Genomic DNA, 27,988 nt, shown 5'->3' on the forward strand with positions numbered 1-27,988 from the left:
TGGTCGCTGATAAAAAAAAGCCTTGCCTGTACCGGAAGTAGCGTGACGTCACAGGTTGAAAGGCTCCTCACATTTCCCCATTGTTTACACCAGCAGTGAGAGCGATTCGGACCGAGAAAGCGACGATTACCCCATTAATTTGAGCCAGGATGAAAGATTCGTGGATGAGGAACGTGAAAGTGAAGGACTAGAGTGCAGTGCAGGACGTATTTTTTTCCGCTCTGACCGTAACTTAGGTACAAGCTGGCTCATTGGATTGCACACTCTCTCTTTTTTCTATTGTGGATCACAGATTTGTATTTTAAACCACCTCGGATACTATATCCTCTTGAAAAAGAGAGTCGAGAACGCAAATAGGACATTTACAGTGACTTTTATCTCCACGACAATACATCAGCGAAACACTTTAGCTACGGAGCTAACGTGATAGCATCGGGCTTAACGGCATATAGAAACAAAGGAAATAAGCCCCTGACTGGAAGGATAGACAGAAAATCAACAATACTATTAAACCACGGACCTGTAAATACACGGTTAATGCTTTCCAGCCTGGCGATGCTTAACAATGCTGTTGCTAACGACACCATTGAAGCTAACTTAGCAACGGGACCTCACAGAGCTATGCTAAAAACATTAGCTATCCACCTACGCCAGCCAGCCCTCATCTGCTCATCAACACCCGTGCTCACCTGCGTTCCAGCGATCGACGGTGCGACGAAGGACCTCACCCGATCATCCGTGCGGTTGGCGGCTAGCGTCGGATAGCGCGTCTGCTAGCCAAGTCAAAGTCCTCCTGCTTGTGTTGCTGGAGCCAGCCGCTAATACACAGATCCCACCTACAACTTTCTTCTTTGCAGTCTTCATTGTTCATTAAACAAATTGCAAAAGATTCACCAACACAGATGTCCAGAATACTGTGGAATTTTGAGATGAAAACAGAGCTTTTTGTATTGGATTCAATGGAGTCCGAATACTTCCGTTTCAACGATTAACGTCACGCACATACGTCGTCATACATAGACGTTTTCAACCGGAAGTTTAGCGGGAAATTTAAAATTGTACTTTATAAGTTAACCCGGCCGTATTGACATGTGTTGCAATGTTAAGATTTCATCATTGATATATAAACTATCATACTGCGTGGTCGGTAGTAGTGGGTTTCAGTAGGCCTTTAAAAAAAGTATGTGATGTGGTGAAGCTGCAATATTTAAAGTGTTATAATTGGTAGTGTTAGCAATGGGCAACATGTGCATTTGCCCAGAAGGGTTTCCCCTAAGGGTCAGCACAATAATGAGCGGGGAAAAACATTTATATTTATTTGGTGCATAGCGCTCATTTCTGGTCAGATTGGTGCCCTCCACAGGTGGGATACAGGCACCCTGATACGACGCCAAACACACCAAACAGAGTCCCAAACATAGAGCAAGGGTCTCCAACACATTGTGGCAATATTAGATCACATAATAAATGGTCAGTGGCAAACTTCAACTTTCTTTAGGGAAGTGCTCTTTTATTTGTTAATAGCATCTTAGAAAACACACAAAGAACAGGTGGCCATCAACCTCAACCACTATTTATTTCATTAGGTCATACTGGGGGTCTCACCCAGGAGCACCATTGAAGCCAGTGGTTGTGAGCATACCTGGTGTTAAAAAGCTGTAATCCTGCTTGTCCCTAAGAATTTTGCCCGTGCTCTGCTCTCGGACAACCCTCCCATTCAACAGCGTGCACTGAGGCGTGAGTGGAGCGTGGACCCGTTCTGTAGGCGAGTGACCTTTCTCGAGCAACAAATGCACAGTCTGAAAAGTGGAGGAGGTTGTTGTTGGTTTTAAATCAGCTAACTAGACCCCAGTGATCCGTCTGTAATCTTTAATCCTCACCTGGCCTGTGTCTCTAAGAACGTCTACTGCCTGTTGGTGAGAGGCGCCCTCTAGTGACTTTCCGTTGACGGCCACCACGCGATCTCCTGAGAAGGGCATGAAAATCAGAGTGGGTAAATAGCGCATATATTGCATCACAGGGCGAAAGTATTAGGCGCCAGAAGACTTCATGGAAGGCGCAGCAGATTGAGGAAAAAAATATAAAAGGAAAACATCTTCATCTAACATGCTCTGTAACGTAGGTGATAACAAGAGAACATTTAATAGATTTTTAAAAGCTGAGGAAAAAAAAATGGCTCAAAATGTGCTCAAGAAAATCATTTTAATTTCCTCGCAGAGAGGGGAGTCGTCTTCCTCGCCGGCATCACTGTCAAATATTAAAAAAATACAATTTATCACATTTTTAAAGTTTTAGACTGTTTTGTGAAGCTTAGTTTTATATATTTACATGATCTAGCCAGTACATTGGGTACAACAAACGACATAAGAGTAATGGGGAAACTAGGACCATGATGGTTGGGAACCGTAAAATAACACATTAAGAGAACTATATCTGAATAATCTGTCTTTTTCATCACGGTCTGTGAACTATGGAATACATTCTGGATGGGTTGTATATTTATTTATCAGAGCCTTAATATCAAAATAAAGAGCTGTATTAATGTAGTTCTATTGTACATGTAGTCATATTATTGCTAGTGTAGTCAATGAAGTATTGTTTATTTTGTCACTTTAAAAATTGAGTAATAAAAATGTATTAATAGGTTGGAAGGTGCGTCCTTGACTTTACGTGTGGCCAAACAGTAAAACCCATCTTAATAGGACTAAACACCAAAACATATGGATTGCAGCAGAATATTTTGTTAGATGGTCATCCTATCAATTAAAGAACATTTCATTTCATTTTACATTTAACGGTCCTAAATACATTTAGACTTGGGGAGTTTATAACAGGGTTTGAGTTTGAGTTTATTTCGAACATGCAAGCATACAACATGATACATCACAATTTCCAGTTTCTCTTTTCAACATGTTCGAAAAGGAGTAGGAAGAAGCAGAGCTTATTTAATCCTACCCCTTTTCTTTACATAACAGTTGCTAAAACTTTTTGTTCACTTCCTGTTCACAATTTATTCACAATAAACTCCATAAGTAATCACAATAAAATAAATAATAGTAATAATTGAATAATAATAATTGGTGAAGTAAGTCATATTTCATATGATGAGATAAGTAAGATTACTTTAAGAATGAATGAATGGATGGATGAAATAAATTAAGAATGTTTGTCATGGTTCTTCTTCTTTGTACTTAGTCAACACTTTAAGTTTGAAGAGTTTCTTGAAGTGGATCATATTAGTACATTGTTTGATTGCTTTGCTTAATCCATTCCATAATTTAATTCCACATACTGATATACTGAAGGTCTTAAGTGTCGTACGTGCATACAAATGTTTTAAATTATGTTTTTCTCTAAGATTATATTTCTCCTCTTTTTTTGAGAAGAATTGTTGTATATTCTTGGGTAGCAGGTTATAGTTTGCTTTGTGCATAATTTTAGCTGTTTGCAAATTCACTATGTCATGAAATTTCAGTATTTTTGATTCAATAAATAAAGGGTTTGTATGTTCTCTATATCTTTTTTGTAACACCTTAGTGAATGAAGTGTACTTTTGTAGTTATTTCCCCATATTTCTACACAGTAGCTCAGATATGGTAACACTAGTGAGCAGTAGAGAATATGAAGTGATTTTTGGTCTAGAACAGGGGTCGGCAACCTTTACCACTCAAAGAGCCATTTTGGCAAGTTTCACACATTAAAGAAAGTAATGGGAGCCACAAAAATGTTTTTAAAATTTAAAATGAAAAACACCGCATACAAAGCTTACATGCTTTGTGCTATGTTAACCAGGGGTCTCAGACACACGCACCGGCACGCACTATAATGTGGGAATTTGATGTTAGTGCAGCCCGCGAGTTTTGGATGAATGTCGCTTGCGTCACACTTGCTAACCCTCTCATTTTTCCCGGGAGACTCCCGAATAGCAGAGTGTGATGACACTGCATTTGGCGCCCTCTACAGTCTGCCCAATCAGTGTACCTGCTCGGCCACAAGTGGAATGCAGCTTTAGCTTGCTCATGTAAGAGACAGCAAGGCTACTAACTCAGCAGCCACACATCTTACACTGACGGTACCAATACCCAGAATCCCATGCAGCCCTAACTCTTCCGCTCAACCAACCACGAAGAGGGGGGGGGGGTTGATGTGTGGGGGGATTTGGTGGTAGCGGGGTGTATAATGTAGACCGGAAGAGTTAGGACTGCATGGGATTATGGGTAATGGTTGTGTTGTGTTTATGTTGTGTTACAGTGGGATGTTCTCCAGAAATGTGTTTTTCATTCTTTTTTGGTGTGGGTTCACAGTGTGGCGCATATTTGTAACGTAACAATGTTGAAGTTGTTTGATACGGCTACCGTCAGTGTAAGCTGTGTGGCTGATGAGTAACTATGCTTTGCTGTCTCCTGTGTGAGCAAGTAATAACAACATACAACATGTGGCTGGCCTGGCACGCTGTAAGTAAATGCTATAGAGGACAATTACTGCAGTACAATTAGGGCACGCCCTTTATATAGTAATTAGAGTGTTAATAGGATTATTTTTCCCTGGGAGTAGTCTATGAGAGACACTGACATCCATAAGTCTCCTGGGAAAATCGAGGGGGTCGGCATGCATGTAGCTGAGCCGCATCAGCGTGGTCAAGGAGCCGCATGCGGCTCCGGAGCCGCGGGTTGCCGACCCCTGGTCTAGAACATGTTTTGCTTTATTCATTATATATGTGTTTCTCGCTACCTTATGTTGTATATTTTTTACATGAGATTTCCAGTTCAATTTATCATCAATCATTATACCTAGAAATTTAGTTTCATTTACTCTTTCAATTTCTACTCCATCTATTTGTATTTGAGTTTGACTTTCCCTTCTACTGTTACCAAATAGCATTATCTTAGTTTTACTGAGATTCAACGATAGTCTGTTTTTGTCAAACCATCTTTTTAATTTGTTAATTTCTTTTGTTATTATTTGTATTAGCTTCTGTGTGTTCTCTCCTGAGCAAAACGCTGTTGTATCATCCGCAAATAATACTAACTTTAAATCTTTTGTAACTTTACAAATGTCATTTATATAGAGATTGAATAATTTAGGTCCTAGTATTGATCCCTGAGGTATACCACAGGATATATTTAGCATTGTAGACGTGGTTGAAGTGCAAATGTTTGGATCTTGCGCAACATGAACAGTCCCTGTGTCAGGGCTGTCGAAATAACATTTTAACTTGTGTAATTAATCACAAAAAATGATTGCAATAAACACGTACACACTTAGATGAATCATGCAACTTATTTTGACCGTACAAGCTCTTTTACGTTCTTGCTATAGGGTCAATGATAAGATTAATGCGTACGTCAGTACAACAATGAGTGAGGCGACTCCGACTGGTGTGCTCGCTGGCAAATTTCACACCAAAATATAGCCTGAAAGAACTTGATATAAAACAGTTACCAAGTTTTGTGCCAATAAATGACATGCAATTAAGTAAAACGTTCCTGGATGACATTCTGACAATATACCGGTAGTTGTATTTGTGTACAAATATTGGAGTCTTTTTAATGCAAATTTTAATTATTCTAGCGAGTGATCGCCTGTGATTAATCATGATTAACCAAAATTCCAAAATGTGATTCATTAATCTAATCTAATGAATATAACTATTATTACCACCTATATATTTTATGAAATAAAAAAACACATTTATTGTGCCAATAATATCTTGAAATGATCTTTTATGCGTGCCAATTGGCCACAAGAGCTTGAAATAATGGTCATGATTACTACTTGTGTCAGGAAACAGAATGTCTGCTTTACATTACGTGACAAAATAAATCACATAAATAATAAATACGAAAATCCTTTGGACAAAGACTTGGCAAATTGTGGGATTAAACATGCACATGTTTTTTTTAATCTCATCAACAGTTCTCACTCACAGTGGAGCAGACACTGCGATTAGTCAAATATTCACATTCAACTTCCAATTATTTTTATTGAGGTTACGTAGCCCTCCAAAAATAATATCGTTACGGAACGCCTCAATATAAGCACCAATCTGAAAATATCGCCTTCTTCTTTGAAGGTGCCGTCTTTATCTTCCTTCATTGATAGTCCAACACATGCACAGTTTTATAAATAAAGCCCCTGGTCTTGGTTATTTACAACATTGCTTACCTTTCTGTATCCTTCCGTCAAGCTCTGCAGCACCTTCTGGCATAATGGCCTTCACGTAGATGCCTCCGTGCTGAATAGTTGTGTTCACGCCCCCCTTTTGGGAAAAAAGGAAAGCTACAGTTTAAACACTCATTAGTCAAAGACAATACTGGTAATTAATTTGCATGGGGATGGATGGGTGTGTGTGGTTATGTAGGCCTACTGAAGTAAAAAGTATTTATGCTTTCTCATTACTATATGCTTTGATTCAACATCAGACCAGGGGCCGTACTTATCAAGCTTCTTAGAGTGCCATTTTACACTTAAGTCCTGAGAATTTGCGAAATTTAGTCCTACTCTCAAACTTAAGAATAAAAGCTTTTTATCAACGTTCTTAAGTCTAAGAATCACTCCTACTCTCCACGATATTTAAGAGACCTTCAGAGGTGTCTTAAGTGGTTAGGAGTTGCCAGCAGGGGATGGCACTGAGGCGAGAGAGACGTGCGCGAACGTTCAGGGAACGGAACAATGTTGTTTTTTTTTTTGATGACGAGCAGCTGATCAAACGGTATCGTTTAGACAGAGCGGATATTATTTTTGTCACAGATTTAATACTTTTCCATTCCTTGTTGATTTCTGCATGTGTCTGCAGTGGGCTAGTATATATAGAGTCACCCACACCAGTTTCAAATTAGTTCCCTAATTAATGAATTGGAAAGAAAATGTTAAGACAGTAGCGTATGTGTGTGGCCGTGAGGTGAGTGACGTCAGTGAGTGTGTGGGCGATAGAAGAGAGGGAGCGGTAGCGTGAGTGCCGGCGGGTACTAGTTTGTTTGGTATTATTTTGTAGTTTATTGTCAAAATATACACTCCCATTGTCCACTTAAATATTTCCAAGATATTTCTTTATTCTTAGACAAGGGATTCCATTCCGTGATTGGTCATTTCTATGGACACAGAAATGACGTCACCTAAAATTCCGTTTACGGCACATAGTAATGTCGTAATTCAGCTCTGAGTGTGACACTTAAGATTCAGTCCTACACTTCGCTGAAAGTGTGAGTAAGACGCTTGATAACTAACTTTTAAGTGCAGCTTTCAGCGAATAATTTATTTACTCTGAAGTCAACTCTTAGCAGACTTCTTAGGAGTAATTCTAAGAAGCTTGATAAGTACGGCCCCAGATCTATGGCATGCAATATTAATCAGTTAAAAAGTAAAATAATTTGTCACTCTAACTATTAAAAAATAAAATGCAGCATTTTCTCAAATAGTGGCCAGGACTGTTTATGTAGAGCAAGATCTAACCCTGTTTATTTAATTACATTTTTGTGTTGTTTTTAAAGACAAAGCTTTGTGTTGCTATTATTAGCTGATGTCAGCATTTAGTTCTTTTCCTCATTTTGCATTTTACTGTTTTCCCAATTTTTGCTGGTGTCTTTTTTTTGTAAAGTGCCTAAGGCCAATGACTAAAGAGTCGCAAGCCACAGATGGCCCCTGTGCCGCACTTTGGGGACCCCAGCTGAAGAAGCTAACTGTTTATGGCCACTATAGTCTTAGTACCATAGTGTATTTGTTCATCCTATGGTCATATTAAGGATGAGAATCAGTTTACGTCAGCGCCGCAAGGAGTAAAATCAGCTGTGCACGTGGCGGCTTTTTCCTGTTTGATAAAGAGAGAACTTGTTTTATCATATATTACTGTTTTTGCACATGTCAATGTTTTACTTTTGTATGCACAAAAAATCAACCCAAAATCCATACTTTGGAGCAATGTTCCCGGACTTTTGTATTTAGCTTGTTACCTTCCCCTCGCAGGCGAGCGATGATTGCCGTGGACCCGTGGTTGAGGGAAGAGTTGTTTGACGTTGGATGCTATAAAATGTCTGATGCAGCTGTCAGCCATAATGAATTGTTGCAGCTTAATGATTTTTGTGCACGTCATTTCATTTCAATGTTTACTTATATAGCCCTAAATCACGAGTGTCATGCCACGCGCGTTTGCGAGACGAGCGGGTAAGGTGTACGACCGTGCTCGGTGTGTGGCTGAAGAGAGAAAAGTGAGGCATGCGGGCCTGTTCAGGGGTTAAAATGTGTGCCTGTTGGCCGGTCTGTTGGCCACTCTCCGGATGAGGGTGTCACTGATGACATATTAATGTATATTTTTCTTTTGGTAATATTTTCGCCATGGACCGGTAGGGTCCTTGGCTTTTATTTAGTCGAGTCCGTTGTGTCCTTGGGCAAGACACTTCATCCTTGCTCCTGATGGGTGCTGGTAGCACCTTGCATGGCAGCTCCCTCCATCAGTGTGTGAATGTGTGTGTGAATGGGTGAATGTGGAAATACTGTCAAAGCGCTTTGATTACCTTGAAGGTAGAAAAGCGCTATACAAGTATAACCCATTTATCATTTATTACCGATAGAACTGCTGTATCATTTGACTGTGAGCACCAAACAGTGTTTATCAGGAAGCGCTTCTTTCTGCTCACCGAAGTCGGAGGGGCATGGTGTTTGTGTTTGTCATTGGTTTTCGTCCCCTTTAACTAAGAGGAAAAGTTCCCAAGTGCGAGATCATTTTGATCTAATAGCGCCAAATAAGGTAAAGGTCTTTTTCTGTTTAGTGTTTACTATTTGGCTCAATGACCACAGATGCATATTTAATACTACTTTCTGCAGTTAAAAAAATATATTGTTTATTAATTTTATTTGCAGGTCATATGTAGCGACTCCTTTAATCCAGCAGATGGTGCTGTTATATAACATCCAAGCAATATCAGTGTAATGTCAATACTAGGGGTGGGTATCGTTTACATTTTAACCAATAATAGTGCCAAATTGGTACTTTTAAAGGGGACCTACTATGCAAAACCAACTTTTCTTACCTTTTGGTACCCGTTTTTGTGTATTTGGGATGTGCATGGATCGCAAAAAATTTTAATCAACCTATGGAGGCATTGCAAAGATATTTATAAAACAATCTTGCCTTAATTCATCGTTCCTCCAAACAAGACGTTTGCCCAATTTGTGACGTTTTTCCAACATATCACGCCAGCGGATATCTCCATTCAGTATATGATAGAAATTTACCCAAAGAGCTTTGCGCGAGTCCGCCAATGTAGTCCAAAGTTGAAGTCACTAAGTTCCTTCTTTCTCTCTATATTCCTTTTGTGGGTCAGACTGACTCGTACATGCACATGCGTCCTTCGCAGTTGCCATTTCTAATACAAAGTAGAATATAGTTCTAACTTATATCTGTCAGCAGACTCCATACAGAAGCGCTAAAAACTACAACATGGCTGGCAGGGGGAAGACGAGTCAAAGTGGAGACACGCAAATAAGACCGCCGCATCCTGAAGAGAAGCTTAGAAAGTGGATTGAAGACGATCTTTAAAACATAATCCATGCAAAATTTTGACAAAAGAACCATCTTTACATGTTATGTAGAACATAAGAAAGTGTTTTAAATGGAGAAAAAAATGATAATAGAAACCCTTTAAAAAACAAAACTGGTGCTTAAACAGTGCCCAAACGTAAAAAAAAGAAAAAAAGAAAATGCATCTTAATATTTTTGAAATTTTGTGACATTCAAGTTGAACAGACTAGTAATTTAAATACTCCAATGACATAAATTAAACGATACCAAAGTAATACGTTAAAAAAAAGAACTAAAATCTGCACCAAATTGTCATAATTATTGCAGCAATACGGAACGTGCAAAAAAAGAACTTCTTCGAGTTGTAATGTTTGATAGTCAAAATTCCCGGTGTTCCTGAATGCAACCTTGCTAGCTGTATTTGTCCCTAACGACGTTAAGAGGGTGGCTGTTGGTGTGTTAAATGGGAACCACAAGTTTTTGGAATGTTGCCTATCATTCACAATCAATATAAAAGACAAAAACAAACATGGTTTTTTTTAGGATTCTAAAGTTAAAAAAAAAAAACGCTGGCAAGATGCGGCTAACATTGCAGCTAATGGGAGTCACCTATGTTGCCATCACAATTCTGTAAAACAACTTCACAACCCTCCATCAACGTTTTATATATATGCTGTAGGTATATATATAATGTAGCAATAGACACAAAACAATAAGTAATATCTACAACATTTACCGTATTTTGGTCATTTTAAGCATACCAAAATGTCTTTCCTGGGCACATTGATTATAGTGCTCATAGCAACGCACTACCTTCTTCCCACAACAAATAAGCTGAATATATGGATTATGAACTACTGTTTATAGAAGCTGAGCGAGCACAAAGAAAGGTGGAGGGTGGTGTGTAAATGTGGAGCTTGGCGCCAAGTTATGCCGGCAGAAATGGAGTGGCACACAATGGTAATATTGATGGAAAGGCTTTTTGTACCTGGCGAGGAGGACACTGGTCAAAAAACTGCATAACAATGAAAGATAAACTGTTTGTGCTAACAAACACTGCAGTGGGAAAAACGGAAATGTCCCCGGCCAGCTTGACCAAACTGTCCATGGAGTAAGTCACTATAATATTGATCATGATAAATGCAGCACATCAAGTTTGTAAGTATAACTACATACACTGTCTAGCTGTGTACAGACAAAACATGAAATGTGGGCTAATGTTTTACAGATACTGTAATATGAGTGTTCATGTTTTTCAGTCAGTAAAGATTGGTGTCCTATTGCATTGTGTTGTGCATTACAAACCATTCAACTGCTGACACAGAAGCGAGCTTTCCTCTTGCTAATGCTGCAGCATGCCGTCGCAAGCGATGTCTTACTACGCTAAAAAAAAGAGTTCTTCAGTATTCGCTCTTACAATAACAATATCGCTACAGCTTGGTTATTATACAGGTTACGGAACATAAATGAAGTATCGCTGGCGGTTTTTGGATGCATTTTAAAGTGATTTAGAGGCAGAACGGATTTCTCCCATTAGCTGCATTGCTAGCCACCTACAACAAGCCGATTTTTACGTGTTAGAATGCAAAACAAAACAAGAATACTTGTGTGTCTTTTGTCTCTTAAAAGAATTGGGAACGATTGGCAAAATTCCTTAAAGGTCGGTAATAAAGTTTAAAAAGGGCATCAGACTATGCTTCTGTCAAGACACTACATTACTTACAAGAAGTTACTTGCACAATATCACCACCCAGCACTTGTTGCAGGGGGCTGAGTCTGCATTCACTTAGCACACAGAGCTTCTTCTTTTTTCGGTCTGGGTACTACTGTTTAAGTCGGCACCGGTGATATTACGGAACCGGGTTTCAGTGCCCATACATAGTGTCAATACAGCCAGTGAGTGTGCCACCCTCTTAAAAGTAATACCAGCTCAAAATTGTTTATGTGTTTAAGTAGATAAGGAAAGGCCACTATTTAAGGATATACGACATGCAGATTTGGAAGACTATAAAAATTGTGTAGGCGTATTATATCTCTTTTTGATGAATTTCTATTAATTTAATCAATGTATGTGATTTGGCTATACTTGTATCTATACACATACATAAATTACTGCAGACAATGTGAGTAATTTCTCTTTAGCTCTCAATTAGTTATGATGTGCAATTTAGTAGTATAATATTATTTCATGATATACTACTACAATTAGAATAGTTACAAAGACACAGTATGTAGTTGAATAGTACGTGTTATATAAATAAATGAGCCCATACCAAGCATTAAGATCGTGAATAAAGCTTAAAATAAATGGAGCTAAATTAGTCACTAAGTGCTGCTCTGGTTTGAAATTTTTACAATATTGCATTGAATAAGCATTTTAGTATACAAAAACATAGCATGCAAAGTGAATGAAAGAACCAAGTTCCCAACAAGCACTTCCAGATTTAACTCCAATCGGCAAAGCAAGCCAAACCCAGCAGACAGACAACCCAATCAACATCAGTGCAATGAGATGATGAGGGAGGGGGGAACGGGTCAAAGAAAGAGAGCGTGAAAACCTTGCCGAACAGTACCGTGACACTTATGCCCAGGCTGCTGTCTTTTTTCGACAGCACAATGTCAAATAGTTCCCCGGGGTGGAGACTATTGACCCCCGGGGCAATACCATTTAACATTTCCATGTTGTTGTCCTGCAAACAGAGAAGAGGGCATGACGTTGAATTAGTACAAGCTGGAACATGCAGCGAGACAGACAGAGAGAGAGAGAGAGAGACAGAGAGTGATAGACAGAGTGAGAAAGAAAGAAAGAGAGAGAGAGAGACAGAGAGAGAGGAGGTGGAGAGAGAGAGAGAGAGAGGAGGTGGTGGAAGAGGCTGACATGCAGTTTTTGTACATGTAATAAAAAGCCTCGCATTGATATTCGAGATTCAATGAGAGGCACAGGTGATAACAAACACGTAATTAGTTGTAGCAGGCAGGTGGCACAAGAATAACAGATGCACATATGTGGATGAGGGATGGACATATTGAGTCAAAATGGAGTGCACTACTTGCCTTAGGCTCTGCTGATTCAGTTTGCTTATAAAGATTGCAAACTACTTAAAGGAAAATCAAGACAATCAGTTAACCAGTCAATCAGTAACACATATTAAAATGTGGGTATTAATAAGTGATATAACCTACTCAGGGGCCTAGTACCTACTCAGTGGCCTAGTACCTACTCAGTGGCCTAGTACCTACTCGGTGGCCTAGTACCTACTCAGTGGCCTAGTGGTTAGAGTGTCCGCCCTGAGATCGGTAGGTTGTGAGTTCAAACCCCGACCGAGTCAAATGGGACCCATTACCTCCCTGCTTGGCACTCAGCATTAAGGGTTGGAATTGGGGGTTAAATCACCAAAAATGTATCCCGGGCGCGGCACCGCTGCTGCCCACTGCTCCCCTCACCTCCCAGGGGGTGATCAAGGGCATGGGTCAAATGCAGAGGACAAAAATTTCACCACACCTAGTGTGTGTGTGACAATCATTGGTACTTTAACTTTAATGATGCTTTGTTGCCTTTAAAACAAAGCGGACATGCAGGGTGTTTTTTCTTCAAAACTGCAGTATACATGACATTTATTTATATGACATATATTATTAAGGCTGTCAAAAATAACGAGTTAATTCATGTGAGTAATCATGTAAAATCTTTTTAAAGATGTACCCAGACTGGTAAATCAAAACTGTTTTGAGCAGATAAATTATGTGCATTCAAGTAACATGTTTAAAAATGTTTTCCTGTATGACATTCTGACAATAAAATTGCATTGTGGGGTTTTTAAGTTATTTAAATTATGCAAGCGAGTAATAACCTGTGTTTAATAAAATGCGTTTTGGCGCAACTGCAGCCTTTATTAGATGAAAATAGCACTTTAGATCCATTTCAGTCTGGATACAAAGCTTTGCACAGTACTGAATCTGCACTTTTAAAAGTTTTTAATGACTTGCTTTAATGTCTGATTGTGGCAGCTCTGTCATTTTAGTGCTTTTAGATCTCACAGCTGCCTTTGACACAGTCGACCACACAATTCTTTTAGACCGCCTAAAAAAAAAATGTGTGGGTGTCTGGGGGACTGCATTGGAGTGGTTCAGATCTTACCTGTCAGAGAGGTCCTTCTCTGTCAGGCTGGGGGACGCCACCCCTTCTTCTGCTCCGCTTTACTGTGGTGTCCCCCAGGGATTTTTCTGGGCCCAATCCTGTTAGCTCTTTATCTCCTCTCTCTTGGAGGGATTTTTAAGAGGCATGGAGTGTCTTATCATTTTTATGCATACGACTGCCAAATTTATATGCCGATTTCAAAAGGCCACGGCCCCCTGACACCCCTTCTAAACTGTCTATGCCATGTCAAGGCTTGGTTAGACCACAATTTTTTTATAATGAATGAGGGAAAAACGGAAATTTTAGTTTTTGGTCCGGCCCTCACTGACTTGGGACCATTGCAAAATGATGTGCATCCCAAAGTCACCAACCTTGGCGTCACTATAGACAGTGATTTTAAAGTTGACAAACAAGTCAATGGCGTTTTAAAATCGTGTTTTTATCATTTTCGTCTTTTAGCAAAAGTAAAACCGTTTTTATCTTTTAACCTTTTTGAACAATTTTATTTCAAGTCGCCTGGACTACTGCAAAGCATTTTATGCTGGCATTAGCCAAAAAGCTCTCTCCCGGTTGCAGTTAGTCCAGAACGTGGCAGCACGACTTTTAACAGGGGCCAGGAAACGTGAGCATATAACCCCTATTCTTGAGACTTTGCACTGGCAATTTTAGAATTGATTCTAAATTGCTGTTTGGTTTTAAAGCTTTGCATGGACTGGCACCTCATTATATCTCGGACCTCATCCAAATTTACACTCCTGCGCGTGTTCTGAGGTCCGAGAGCCAGCTCCAGCTTGTGGTGCCCCAGACGAGACTTAAAACCAGGGGAGACAGGGCCTTCTCTGTGGTCGGCCCTAAGCTCTGGAACACTCTGCCCCTCCATGTTCCAACTGCTCCCACAGTGGAGTGTTTTAAGTCTCTTCTTAAGACCCACTTTTATTCTCTGGCTTTTAACACTAGGTGAGTTGTGTGGTCCTCTGTGTTTTTAAATTTGTATTTCTATTTATTGTTTTAATTGGTTTTACCCTTTAAAATTGTTTTTAATCATATTTATTTTTTATATTGTTTTTAGATAGTATTTGAATCGTGTTTTAAATTTTTTGTGCAGCACTTTGGAAACAATTTTGTTGTTTTAATGTGCTATATTTTGGATTGGATAACCTATGATTAATCATGATTAATCTAAATTCAAAAATGTGATTAATCAGATTTTTTTTTTTAAATGATGCTTTAAGGCTGTACATTTTAACTAGTAAACAAAAAAATATTGCATTAATCATGTTTCAACCATTAATCACCCAATTTATTTTTACCGTGCATGCTTCTTTACTTCAACCAAGGATGGCTACCTGAAAGGCAGAGTGGGTTGTTATACGGTCATTGATCAGGTCAATGCATACATCAGTGCAAAGATTCCCAGTGACACATTCGCTTCAAAATACACCCAGATGGGACTTTAGATAATAATGTTACCAAGTTTTGAGCAAATAAATTACGTAAATTTATTAAAACATTTTTTTTAAATGTTGGTGTATGACATTCGGACAATATAATTGCATTTATGTAAAAATATTCGGGTCTTCTTTTAAGTTGGTGTAAAATGTGAAAGCAAGTAATTTACTGTGATCAGAGTACACCCTGGACAAGTCGCCACCTCATCGCACGGCCAAAACAGATAGACAACATTCACACTCACATTCACACACTGGGGCCAATTTAGTGTTGCCAATCAGTAATCCCCAGGTGCATGTCTTTGGAGGGGAGGAAGCCAGCAGGGACAAGCAGTAGAAAAAATGGATGGATGGATGATGGACAGTCATGATTAATCATAATTCGAAAATGTGATTAATCTTATTTTAAAATTATTATTTATTTGATAGCACTAATAATATTATATAATATACAAACTTCTCATCGTATCTACATTATACTGGTTTTGGCAAAATTGCCCACTGCATTCATAGATTTTTCAGTATGTTGCTCTCAGTGGAAAAATTATGGACGGCCATGTTCTAACAACTAGAGAGGGCATGGACAGTGCCAATGGTGGTTGCAGCCAAGTAGTGCACACCGTTTAGCCTCAATTGTTTAAAAAAGTGATTAATCAACAATCAATTTTACACTATTCTAAACTCTTCATTTAATATGTTCATTTCAATATCAATCAATAAAATGCAAAGTACCTTTTTGACCTTTACTGTGTCCTGATTATTGGAGAGACTCTCCTCATCCATGTCTGAATCTCCCCCGTCAGGCTCCAAAATCTTAGGAACCTCCAAGACTTTAGTCTTCCTGGTTTTGGGTGGCAACGCTGGCGGCGGAGGATCCAATGCGACTTCTGGTCGAGGATCTTGGCCGACCGACTCAAATGTGTTATTCGCTCTTTCGAGGCACAGCTGGACTTGACTAGAAGAGGGTTGTATTATGGTTGGGATAGACCTGGGGATGTCTCCAGAAGAGAGCTGAGAGCCCAGGGCGTCGTTGGGTTGATTGGCAGCGGGGAGAGTGGGTGATGAAGAGCCAGACCTGCACAATTGAGGGATGGAGCGCACTGTTGATGTGTGCATCTCTATGGGAACCTCCAGTTCTTGACGCTTTTTTGCTGGTAGTGCCAACTTGGTCTTGGTTGGACTACAGCCTGATGGAGACTCTAGATAAATAAAAAACAAACATTAAGAACAGCCAGATAGTTTAGAAATAAGTGGAAAATAAGGTAGTTCACTTCTGTGAGGCTGGTTAGTAGTTCCTGGAGATAGCAGTATTGCACATTACAGTGGTGTCAACTACCACAGAACACAAATGTTAATTTATAATGGCGCAATCTGCTTGACATTGTGGGTCACTGTCCCATTTGACCCCAAAAAAGTGGCAAACAAATATAACTGCAAACATTGAAGGTCAATTTATATATACACTACCGTTCAAAAGTTTGGGGTCACATTGAAATGTCCTTATTTTTGAAGGAAAAGCACTGTACTTTTCAATGAAGATAACTTTAAACTAGTTTTAACTTTAAAGAAATACACTCTATACATTGCTAATGTGGTAAATGACTATTCTAGCTGCAAATGTCTGGTTTTTGGTGCAATATATACATAGGTGTATAGAGGCCCATTTCCAGCAACTATCACTCCAGTGTTCTAATGGTGCAATGTGTTTACTCATTGGCTCAGAAGGCTAATTGATGATTAGAAAACCCTTGTGCAATCATGTTCACACATCTGAAAACAGTTTAGCTCGTTACAGAAGCTACAAAACTGACCTTCCTTTGAGCAGATTGAGTTTCTGGAGCATCACATTTGTGGGGTCAATTAAACGCTCAAAATGGCCAGAAAAAAATAACTTTCATCTGAAACTCGACAGTCTATTCTTGTTCTTAGAAATGAAGGCTATTGCACAAAATTGTTTGGGTGACCCCAAACTTTTGAACGGTAGTGTATATATAAATATATAAATATATATATATATATATATATATATATATATATATATATATATATATATATATATATATATATATATATATATTAATATATACACACACATATATATATACTACCGTTCAAAGGTTTGGGGGTTTGGGGTCACATTGAAATGTCCTTATTTTTGAAGGAAAAGCACTGTACTTTTCAATGAAGATAACTTTAAACTAGTCTTAGCTTTAAAGAAATACACTCTATACATTGCTAATGTGGTAAATGACTATTCTAGCTGCAAATGTCTGGTTTTTGGTGCAATATATACATAGGTGTATAGAGGCCCATTTCCAGCAACTATCACTCCAGTGTTCTAATGGTACAATGTGTTTGCTCATTGGCTCAATATAAATTGAACAAATGTTCTTTTTTGCATTGGCGCAAATAACATTTTTACAAAGTTTATTTTTCTTTTTGTGTTTTTGCATAATCTTGCAAACCAACAAACCCTGTGTTTTCTGACAGTTTAAAAAAAAAAAAAAACCCAACATCTTGTCAAAGTCAACACCTACACTACCATTCAAAAGTTTGGGGTCACCCAAACAATTTTGTGGAATAGCCTTCATTTCTAAGAACAAGAATAGACTGTCGAGTTTCAGATGAAAGTTCTCTTTTTCTGGCCATTTTGAGCGTTTAATTGACCCCACAAATGTGATGCTCCAGAAACTCAATCTGCTCAAAGGAAGGTCAGTTTTGTAGCTTCTGTAACGAGCTAAACTGTTTTCAGATGTGTGAACATGATTGCACAAGGGTTTTCTAATCATCAATTAGCCTTCTGAGCCAATGAGCAAACACATTGTACCATTAAAACACTGGAGTGATAGTTGCTGGAAATGGGCCTCTATACACCTATGTAGATATTGCACCAAAAACCAGACATTTGCAGCTAGAATAGTCATTTACCACATTAGCAATGTATAGAGTGTATTTCTTTAAAGTTAAGACTAGTTTAAAGTTATCTTCATTGAAAAGTACAGTGCTTTTCCTTCAAAAATAAGAACATTTCAATGTGACCCCAAACTTTTGAACGGTAGTGTACGTCAAAGTCTTTGGACAAAAACAGATTTTCAAAGAGATTTTCTTTTAGCCTGGCCACAACCCCGAAAGGGACAAGCGGTAGAAAATGGATGGATGGAAGGAAAAAATAATTTGCAACAATGATTTCCCTAACCCTATTGTATTGACCAAAATATATGACTACACTCGTCCCTCTCCACATCGCACTTCAAATATTGCAGCTTCAACACGTCGCATATTTTTTTGGGGGATATTATCTTATATTTTTTTAAAGCATATTCTAACTTTTTGGTCCTAAATTAAGCATTTTAAAGCATACAAATGGCTAAGTAAAAAAAAAAGATCAATACTACAGTAGTATTGGGCACTGGAGGAGACCAAACCAATCAGAGCGCTATGTTCTATATCGTGGCCACTGATTGGCTCAGCTTCAACGAGCATTACTATATTGGATTAAAAGACTGAAAAGGTGAATTAAAAGGGAACTGCATTTTTTTTCCAGAATGTTGCCTGTCATTCACAATCATTCAGTATGATAAGCACACACGTTTTTCTTTTTTTATGCATTCTAAGTCGTAAATAAACATTAGCAAAAGTTAGCAAACAATGGAACCAATGTGAGTCGCTCTGTTCTGCCTATAAAGTGCTTAAAAAAACATCAAGGCTTTACATATATCCTGTATATTACTGTTACTACATATATGTAATGTAGTAACAGGCACATTCATAATAACACGTAATATTTACGTATTTTGTTTATCTTAAGCGTACGGTGGCGCATGAATTTCCTAGACACTAACTTTTTCCTTCGATGACAACACTGACAACTCAAGGCAGACTTTGTGAGAGCCAACAAACATAATAAAACAAACACTTAATGTACAATGTCTGCTCTCAATGGGATGTCGACTGATAGGATATTCATATATTCCTATTTAGATAAAGAATGAATCACAATCCTCACGAAGGTATAAAAAAAAGGTGACTGCAAACTAGTGTCTTTTCGTGTTTTTCTAGCCATCTACGGGTCTAAGTTGGCTGTCAAAGTTAGCCATTATCTCGGTTTATGGCCACATACTTTAACTATGCAGATGAGAGGTATGATTTATAATCCAGAATTAACTTTCACCAACTCTCAGGCCAGAGAGCAGCTGATGATGTCAATACAGCAGCATTTGCTAATTACCGCTCTGTGATTAATGCGCCACTAAAAGTAGGTCCTTAAGGTTTCACTTATAATAACAATATCACTAATACTTGGTCAATATTCAGGTAACAACATGTAAGTGGAGTATTGTTGGCGCTTTTTGAATGTTTTTTAATTGGGTTTATAAGCGCGATAGACGCAATGACGTCTGTGATTAGCTCAATTGTTAGCAGACTTTGCTAGCATTTATTTACAAGTTAAAATAATTTAAAAAAAATAAAAAAAAGATATGTGTTCTTGTCTTACATAAGGATTGTGAATGATGAGCAACATCCCCAAAAAGTGCAGTTTCCCTTTAAGGGTGTTATTTCATGTCCAAAGGGCTCTCTTAATGTTGAAAAACATATTTAAACGATATTTTGATGCTCTAGATATGAAAATATTAGTGATTCCTATTTAGCAGAAATGCATTCATCGTGACCATGTACTCAACCCCCGACTTAAACAAGTTGAAAAACTTATTCGGGTGTTACCATTTAGTGGTCAATTGTACGGAATATGTACTTCACTGTGCAACCTACTAATAAAAGTCTCAATCAATCAAAACCAATTAACAGCGATAAACGAGAGACAACTTTACCCTGAATATAAGACTACTCTGAATATAAATTGACTCCTTTTTTTCAAGAATGTTCAAACAAATATATATGACGACAAAACCAAAGATAAGAAAGCCAAAATGATTGTAGTTTAAAATCATGTTTTCAAAATCAGTGAGATAGCAGCTGTGAGAGTGCAGTAAAAAAATATTTAATATTTCTTAGCTGCTGGACAGTTAATTGAGGACTGTGCATTACTGTATTAATCACCATTATCTTAAAATTACCTTCATAAGTCCCCCTTTGTTGTTTGCTACCTTGACAACAACCACTGAGACACTTTTTTCACGTTTCACGTTTGCATCCGTGTATGTGAGTGGCAGGAAGAAAAGCGCTTACACGCTTAGGATATGTCTACTGACATCATCTGCTAATTTGCATGTATAAATCTCAACAATATAAGACAATCAGTCTTCTGCATGCAGTAGTACCTCAACTTAAGAATGCCAGAACTTATCAGTGTTTTGAGTTAAGCGCTCTCTCTTTCAGAGATACAAGCATCCCTCTGGTCTTGCGAGCAAGTATTAGCTTGTAGGTAGAGGTCAATAAAAGTTTGTTTTACAATCATGGGAAGGAAGAACGTGAGTGTAAAAACAGTGCCGAGAAGAAGAGGTGGATGATATTCATTTAAATAAAGAAATAAATCATCAAAAACATGACCAAGGGTGTTGCCGACTTGACGAAGCAATTTTAGCGTAGCACTGCTAGTCTGCTCCATACTGAAGCAAAATAAGTCTAATGCCAGCCAAGAATGTTAAAATAATATCTAAATGGTGGATATTTATCCATGAAAAAATGGAAAAGCTGCTGAGGTGTGTTTGTTGGAGAAGCAGCTGAAAAGAGATATTGCAGAAGTCCGCTCTCCAAGATAAATACTATTTCATAAAACAACTGCAGTTGTTCATAGTACATTCTGTTGTATCGTTTTTATACAATATTTCTCATCTAGAAGTTAGTTTTTCTTTTTAAAAGGCATGTTACATGTTAAAATTATGCTGTTTTTGGGAGGCCAAGCACCAATTGGTTTTAATTCATTTCAATGGCAGATGTTGTTTTGACATACAAGTGCTTGAGGTAAACGCTCCGTCACAGAACCGATTAAGCTTGTAGGTTGAGGTATCACTGTACTTGTATCTAGAGACAAAATATAGTCTTATATTCGGCTCAACACGGTATTTACTCTTTTAGTATGTCAAAATGACAATGTTACCTTTGAAGAGTCTCTCCTTGGGCTGCGACACCACCAGAGTGACATCATCGGGAGTATTCTGAAGCACGTCGATTGTGTCCGCGTGAGACAGCCCTTCAAGGTTCAAGCCGTTCACAGCAATCAGGCGATCGCCTGCGACAAGTGTGAGAAAACCATCATTGCAATAACATCACTATTTTTTATTACTCGTTTGTTGTTTTGTTTTCTTGTTTTTTTAAATATGTCCGAAATAAATACAATTGCTGGGTTGCAGTCATATGACCTAGAGGCACTTCCAGGTTTCAGGCAGGTTTGAGTCCCATTAGGCTACTGTTTATTTACCTACATCAGTGCAGATTTTGGCATATTTTGAAAGGTTTGTAAACAATTATATAAGCAATCATGAAAAAGTATTTACAATGGGATAGAGTGGGTTTATACACTCTTAAGAAAAATAATTTTGAAAGATTTAAAGCATTCATTATCACCAAGACGTTACTGCTCTCCTTGACCTCCCTCCTTCAACCCTCACAAGAATTTATAGAAGAAAAGATTGGAGGCACATCATGTCTTTGCATCTAAGGGGTCCACAAATTAAGCATTAATCTGTGAAAGATGTTGGACTTATTAGTACATCGGTAAGTACCGTATTTGATTAACATAACGAATGTTGTGCTGCTGTGATCGTGACACTGATGAGAAAAAGGATACGTTTGTTTGAAGTTGATTTCCTGCTACAAATATTAGTCTCATCTACAATTCATGCCTACAGTTGTTTGGTTTGTATGGTGTGAAGTTCATATTTTGTTTCATTATTTAGCTGTAGCTAGCTGTTATTCAGCAATGTTGCTAGCAATATCAAGATTCAGTATATTAAGTTAAAGTTAAAGTACCCATGATTGTCACACACACACTAGGTGTGGCAAAATTATTATCTGCATTTGACCCATCACCCTTGATCACCCCCTGGGAGGTGAGGGGAGCAGTGAGCAGCAGCGGTGGCCGCTGACCCTACGAAATATTTATTCATCTAGTTTATTAATACTATTAAGGATATTTTCTTGATGCTAACAAATAGTTCTGCTATCAAACACTTAGACTTAGACAAACTTTAATGATCCACAAGGGAAATTGTTCAAACACTATTAATATAGTAGAGCATAAACTCAATAGTATCACGGAAAGTTTCTCAAACAAATCAAATGTTCAAACAAACATTTTACAAAGTGATCGCTGCAGACACAAGCGGTCCGGTTGTATTCATGAAGATGATGAAAGTGATATTTTTAAGAGCCATTTCCTTCGACGCACTTTCGTTTTTCCCCTGACTTTATTATCTTTATGAACGACTTCTTTCGGGACAATGAAAAATCATTCTTATCTCTCTACTTTAACGACTGGAACACCCAAGAACAGAACAGCAATACGGCATTTTCTGCTAAAAACTCAACACCCACTCTCCCTTGTTTTAGTGCTACGCTCAAGATGCTTGACCATCGTGTGAACTGAGCCGCGAAGAAGAAAAAACGTCCGTGACATCAGATGCAATCCAGCATTTTGACCATTTGGGACAAGGACAGAGGGAGCATTCATGGGGTCTACCGGGTGTGAGACTGCCGTTAGCGTCAGCAGGACCTCCTGGCATGATGGAACTGATGATGGTACCCATGTCCTTACGACCTGAGTTCTCCCCTCCCACCACCTGGAACCCTATAGAGCCAAACAAGAAACGCATTAGAGAGGACTAAGCAGCAGAGAGGGGAATACAACTGAAAAAAAATCCTTACCCAAGCCATATTTTGCATCTTTCTTCAGGCTGACCGCTCTGGTTTGTCTCTCTGGGGATGGCAAAGCATTGACTTTTTTTTTCAGTGAATCTATTGAACAAAAATATTTGCGTTCAGTTTTCTTTTTATGCATGATAACGTCACGTTTGCTAACATTTGTGTTTATTCTTCATTCCAAAAGGGGGGTGGGGTGGGGGTGGGGGGGGGGCTATAATAGGGATCGACCGATTATCGGCGCCAAAATTTGCCATTTTGACATATTCGATATCGGCCTTCTTTTATCGGTATCGGCAGATAAATATATATTTTTTACAACTACAACAGAAATACATTAGAAGATACAATATGTACACATGTGATACCGGTATTTAATATTAAAATACTAGTGATGAGTAGAAACTAAGTTAGTAGTAATAACCAGTGCTCCTTTCTGCGTAGCTGTTGTGTACTTTGTAAACACTTTGTGTTTGAACACTTTCTAAACTGGATCGTATTAGTACATTGTTTGATTTATTTGCTTTATCTATTACATAATTTAATTCCACATACTGATATACTAAAGGTTTTAAGTGTTGTACGTGCATACCAATGTTTTAAGTTAATTTTTTCTCTGAGGTTATATTCATCCTCCTTTGTTGAGACAAATTGTTGTACATTCTTGGGTAGCAGGTTATAGTTTGCTTTGTGCATCATTTTAGCGGTTTGCAAATGCACCAAATCATTGAATTTTAATATTTTTGGTTCAATAAATGAAGGGTTTGAATGTTCTCTATAACCAACATGATGTATTATTCTATAACTGACCTTTTTTGTAACACGGTTAGTGAATGAAGAGTATTTTTGTAATTATTTCCCAATATTTTTACATAATATCTAAGATATGGTAACACCAGCGAACAGTAGAGAATATGGAGTGATTTTTGGTCAAGAATAAATGTAGCTTTATTCATTATTTAAGTATTAATGTTTATATGACATTTCTAGTCATCTTATTATCTATTATTACACCTGGACATGTAATTTATTTTACCCTGTCAAGGTCTACTCCATCTATTTGTATTTGTTTGATTTTCTCGTCTACAGTTACGGAATTGAATTATTTTAGTTTTATTTAGATTCAAAGATAGTCTGTTTTTGTCCAAGCCATCTCTTTTATTTATTCCTGTATTCCTGTGTTGTCTGTATTATCTTTCTCTCGCTTCCTCAGGTTCTAAGGATTTGAATTCAGGTCTAGGCCCAAGCTGGGCTATTCCTAACCTTAAACTCTCATCTTCCGAAGCCATTTTTTAATTTATTAGGATGTCCCCGTGACTGCGTGGGTTCCCTCCGGGTACTCCGGCTTCCTCCCACTTCCAAAGACATGCACCTGGGGATAGGTTGATTGGCAACACTAAATTGGCCCTAGAGTGTGAATGTGAGTGTGAATGTTGTCTGTCTATCTGTGTTGGGCCTGTGATGAGGTGGCGACTTGTCCAGGGTGTACCCCGCCTTCCGCCCGATTGTAGCTGAGATAGGCTCCAGCGCCCCCCGCGACCCCGAAGGGAATAAGCGGTAGAAAATGGATGGGATGGATGGAGGATGTTTACTTTTAATCACTGTCATGCTGTAATGTCCAATTCAGCTTGTACGAGGCATTTAAAGGTTGTGGACCGACATTGACCGCTATTTAGAACAACAAGAATCCCTAGTCCCTCCCCCGTGACTAAAACACCAGTTGCAGCTGAAAAACACAAAAATAATCAACAGCATAGCCATGCAGGACGGGGGATTTTAGCAACCAAAGAACATGATTAAGAATCTGCTGAATGGCACAGATTGGAGCAAATTAAGGAATGCATGTCGCCTTTGGGTCTCAACCAGGGGTCTCAAACCAGCGGCCCGGGGGCCATTTGCGGCCCACAGGCCGATATTTTGTGGCCGTCTACTTAACTTTGTTGTTTAGTGTACAGGTGTCAAACTCAAGGCCTGGGGGCCAAATCTGGCCAGCCACATAATTTTTTATGGCCCGCAAAAGCCTAGAAATAATAAGCTTCAATAAAGTACCTTACTATCTATCGCCATTTTGACAGAAAAAAAATACATATACATATTTAAAATTATTATATTATCTAATAATGCAAAAATATTATATTATCATACATTCCAATTTTTTTGTTAAATTGCAAATAAATACTGAAAATACTTGCGTGACCTATGATTTCAAAGCGAGTTATTCATCAAATTGTACAATGCAAAAAGTGAAATGGAATTTATGTAAAAAAACTAAACAAAAAAAAAACTGTGGTACTGTGAAAAAAACAACCAAAGATTTTACGGTAAAAAACAACAACAAATACAATTAAAACTAAGTTGCCAGAATTTTACCGCAAAAGAACAGTGGTACAATTTTTCCGTTTATATTAATAAGTAGTAAAAAAAACATTATACATTTTACAACAAAATTCTGGCAACTGGGCTTTTCGCAAAATATGCAGATTTATCTTCTACAGTGTACGTAAAAAATATACAATAATCAAATGCATAGGCAATTGTGTTATAATATCATTAAGTAAATCCTTAGAAATTAATATTCATATATTATTCACTGTTATATAACTGCGATCTGGGCCTTAATGAAAACAAGTTTGATTTAAGTTAAAGTTAAAGTACCAATGATTGTCACACACACACTAGGTGTGGTGAAATTTGTCCTCTGCATTTGACCCATCCCCTTGTTCACCCCCTGGGAGACACCCCTTATTTAGTGTAATTGCGACCTGCACCATTATAAAGAATTGTCCAAACACAAAAATAACAGTGAAACAAACGCACATTGGGAAACACAAAGAGAAACTTCCTATAAGCAAGTGGAAGTGTCTCTGCGAGGAAATTCAATAGTGTAAAAATATACTATTTCTACATTTATAATCACCTAAGTCTATCATAGCTCCTCTGGGTCACCATAGCTGCTGGTAGAAGTAGTTAACACATTTAGTCACGGGGTTCAGAAGTGAATACTTTGTGCGGTCAGCCTCACCCCGACTCTACCTCCAGAGGCCCCCAGGTAAACTGAGTTTGAGACCCCTGATCTAGACACACATGATCAAAAGAAATACTGTATACCACTAGCAGAGGTTGGAGTGGAGGGTGGTCCAGAGGAGCTGTGCATACTGACTCCTAAAGAAAAATCAGAAAAATCAGACACATTTCCCAGGAACAATTTTGCAGAGAGTATAGAGTACCAGACAAATGTTTGGAGACTTTCTCTTACTAGTGAATTACAAAGTGTGTCCAAACATTTGCATGTCAGGGCTTTAAAGCTGGGTGCATGTCACTTACCCATTACATATGCCTGGCCCGGTTCCTCAATGGAAGAGGAGTCTGATTCTTCTTTGGACTCCAAATGGCTCCAGTCTGAGCTGTTGGAAAGAGAGAAAAAACAGTTGATTACGCTGCATTGTGTCTTTTCTTCCACTAGGGATCAGTAGACTCGATGAAAAAGCCCTCACTGGGGGAGGTATTGAGCAAATATGTATCAAAAATGTTTTAAATCTTTGCTTTACACATACATTTTTGCAAAATCGCAGTATGAGACTCATAACCATAGGACTGAAGCTAAAAATATGTCATAAATTGAGTTCAGAAATAGTCTGGTGCTATTTTGCAAGGTCAAGACTGGAACTATGAGCATTACAAGCATTAAGTGGTTCATCACATCACATAATGGTAACCTAAAAATAGAACATACAGATTACGAGTTGACTTTTAACACACATTACAGCGATGCCACTGACATAAGACAAATCAATGAGATACTTTGTTCAAGTTTGTTTGTTTTGCCAAATTTTGATTTGTGGAATGTAGGTTTCTGCAGTTTTGTACATGACTTGCAATATTTGTATTCATTTCTAACAATTCATCATTTAAAAAAAAAAGAAATATATAGCAAAAAATGTGTTCCGATAATGTGCATAATAATTAATAATAATAATAATAATGGATTAGATGTATATAGCGCTTTTCTAGACACTCAAAGCACTTCACAGAGAAGTGAGAACCCATCATTAATTTTTACAACTCATTCATTCATCATTCATTCTCCGGTGTGAGCGGCACCGGGGGCAAGGGTGAAGTGTCCTGCCTAAGGACACAACGGCAGCGATTTTTGGATGGTAAGAGGCGGGGAGCGAACCTGCAACCCTCAGGTTTCTGGCACGGCTGCTCTACCCACTACGCCATGCCGCCCCGATTTATTGAACATTAAGATGCCATGTAGATCATGTGGAATTGACTCTCCATAAAACATGTTTTGGAGCGATTGATCCACAATTAAGTTCACTACTTGTCTGCAACCAGCAGAGGTGCTGTTGATTTAGACCAGGGGTGTCAAACTCGTTTTCATTTAGTGCCACGTTGCAGTTACGGCTGTCTTCAGAGGGCCATAGTTAATAACATGATTCTAAATGTATAATCGCCTCATGTTATTATAAACAGAATTGCCTATGCATTTGATGATTAGAATTTTGTTAAGTACAAACTGATGGATGACTTGCTTTAAAATCAAGTCTATTTGACAAACAGATATTTAAGCATGTAGTTATATATAACAAAAACAATTGTAATACCTAATATTGTTTCAAATATTGCGGCTTCACCACACTTTTCTTTGTTTTGTTTTTGTTTTTCAAAGCATATTCTACAATTGTGTTGTCTTAAATTAAACCTTTTCAGGCATAAAAATAGCTAAATAACCTAAAAATATCAATACTGCAGTGACATTGGTTACGAGAGACCCTACTAATCAGATCACGCTGTTCAGTATCGTGGCCACTGATTGGCTCAGCCTCTGAAAGCATTACTATATTGGATCAAAATAGTGCAAAGTTTTAATTTCATGTCTATAGGGCTGTCATCGTGTAAAATACATATTTAGAAGGCCGTAAATGTTTTTTTTTAATGCTCTAGCTATGAAAATGTTTGATTCCGACTTCACGAAGATTAATTTACTGCAGTCATGTCCAGAACCAAATAACAGCTATAAAGAATGGGTGACTGTATAATAATATAATATTTGTTGTATAA

General features: G+C 38.2%; 1 protein-coding gene across 6 annotated transcripts in view; it reads right to left on the reverse strand.

The window, feature by feature from the left end:
- Positions 1-27,988, reverse strand: part of ptpn13 (protein tyrosine phosphatase non-receptor type 13) — a 157,392-nt gene that overhangs the window by 38,611 nt on the left and 90,793 nt on the right. For 2 of the 6 annotated variants that reach the window (XM_062031274.1, XM_062031279.1), the window contains exons 19-28: positions 26,246-26,325; positions 26,030-26,083; positions 22,928-23,017; positions 22,743-22,850; positions 21,162-21,293; positions 15,836-16,302; positions 12,091-12,207; positions 6,166-6,259; positions 1,881-1,966; positions 1,643-1,799 (exon numbers count right to left, since the gene is read on the reverse strand). In XM_062031274.1, coding sequence (XP_061887258.1) covers positions 1,643-1,799; positions 1,881-1,966; positions 6,166-6,259; positions 12,091-12,207; positions 15,836-16,302; positions 21,162-21,293; positions 22,743-22,850; positions 22,928-23,017; positions 26,030-26,083; positions 26,246-26,325 — 1,385 coding nt within the window. Of the gene's footprint in view, positions 1-1,642; positions 1,800-1,880; positions 1,967-6,165; positions 6,260-12,075; positions 12,208-15,835; positions 16,303-21,161; positions 21,294-22,742; positions 22,851-22,927; positions 23,018-26,029; positions 26,084-26,245; positions 26,326-27,988 lie in introns of all 6 variants that reach the window. The other 4 variants (XM_062031276.1, XM_062031273.1, XM_062031277.1 and 1 more) reach the window with 4 other exon arrangements.

This window comes from Entelurus aequoreus, linkage group LG21, assembly GCF_033978785.1.
Source record: "Entelurus aequoreus isolate RoL-2023_Sb linkage group LG21, RoL_Eaeq_v1.1, whole genome shotgun sequence".
Classification (NCBI taxonomy): domain Eukaryota; kingdom Metazoa; phylum Chordata; class Actinopteri; order Syngnathiformes; family Syngnathidae; genus Entelurus; species Entelurus aequoreus.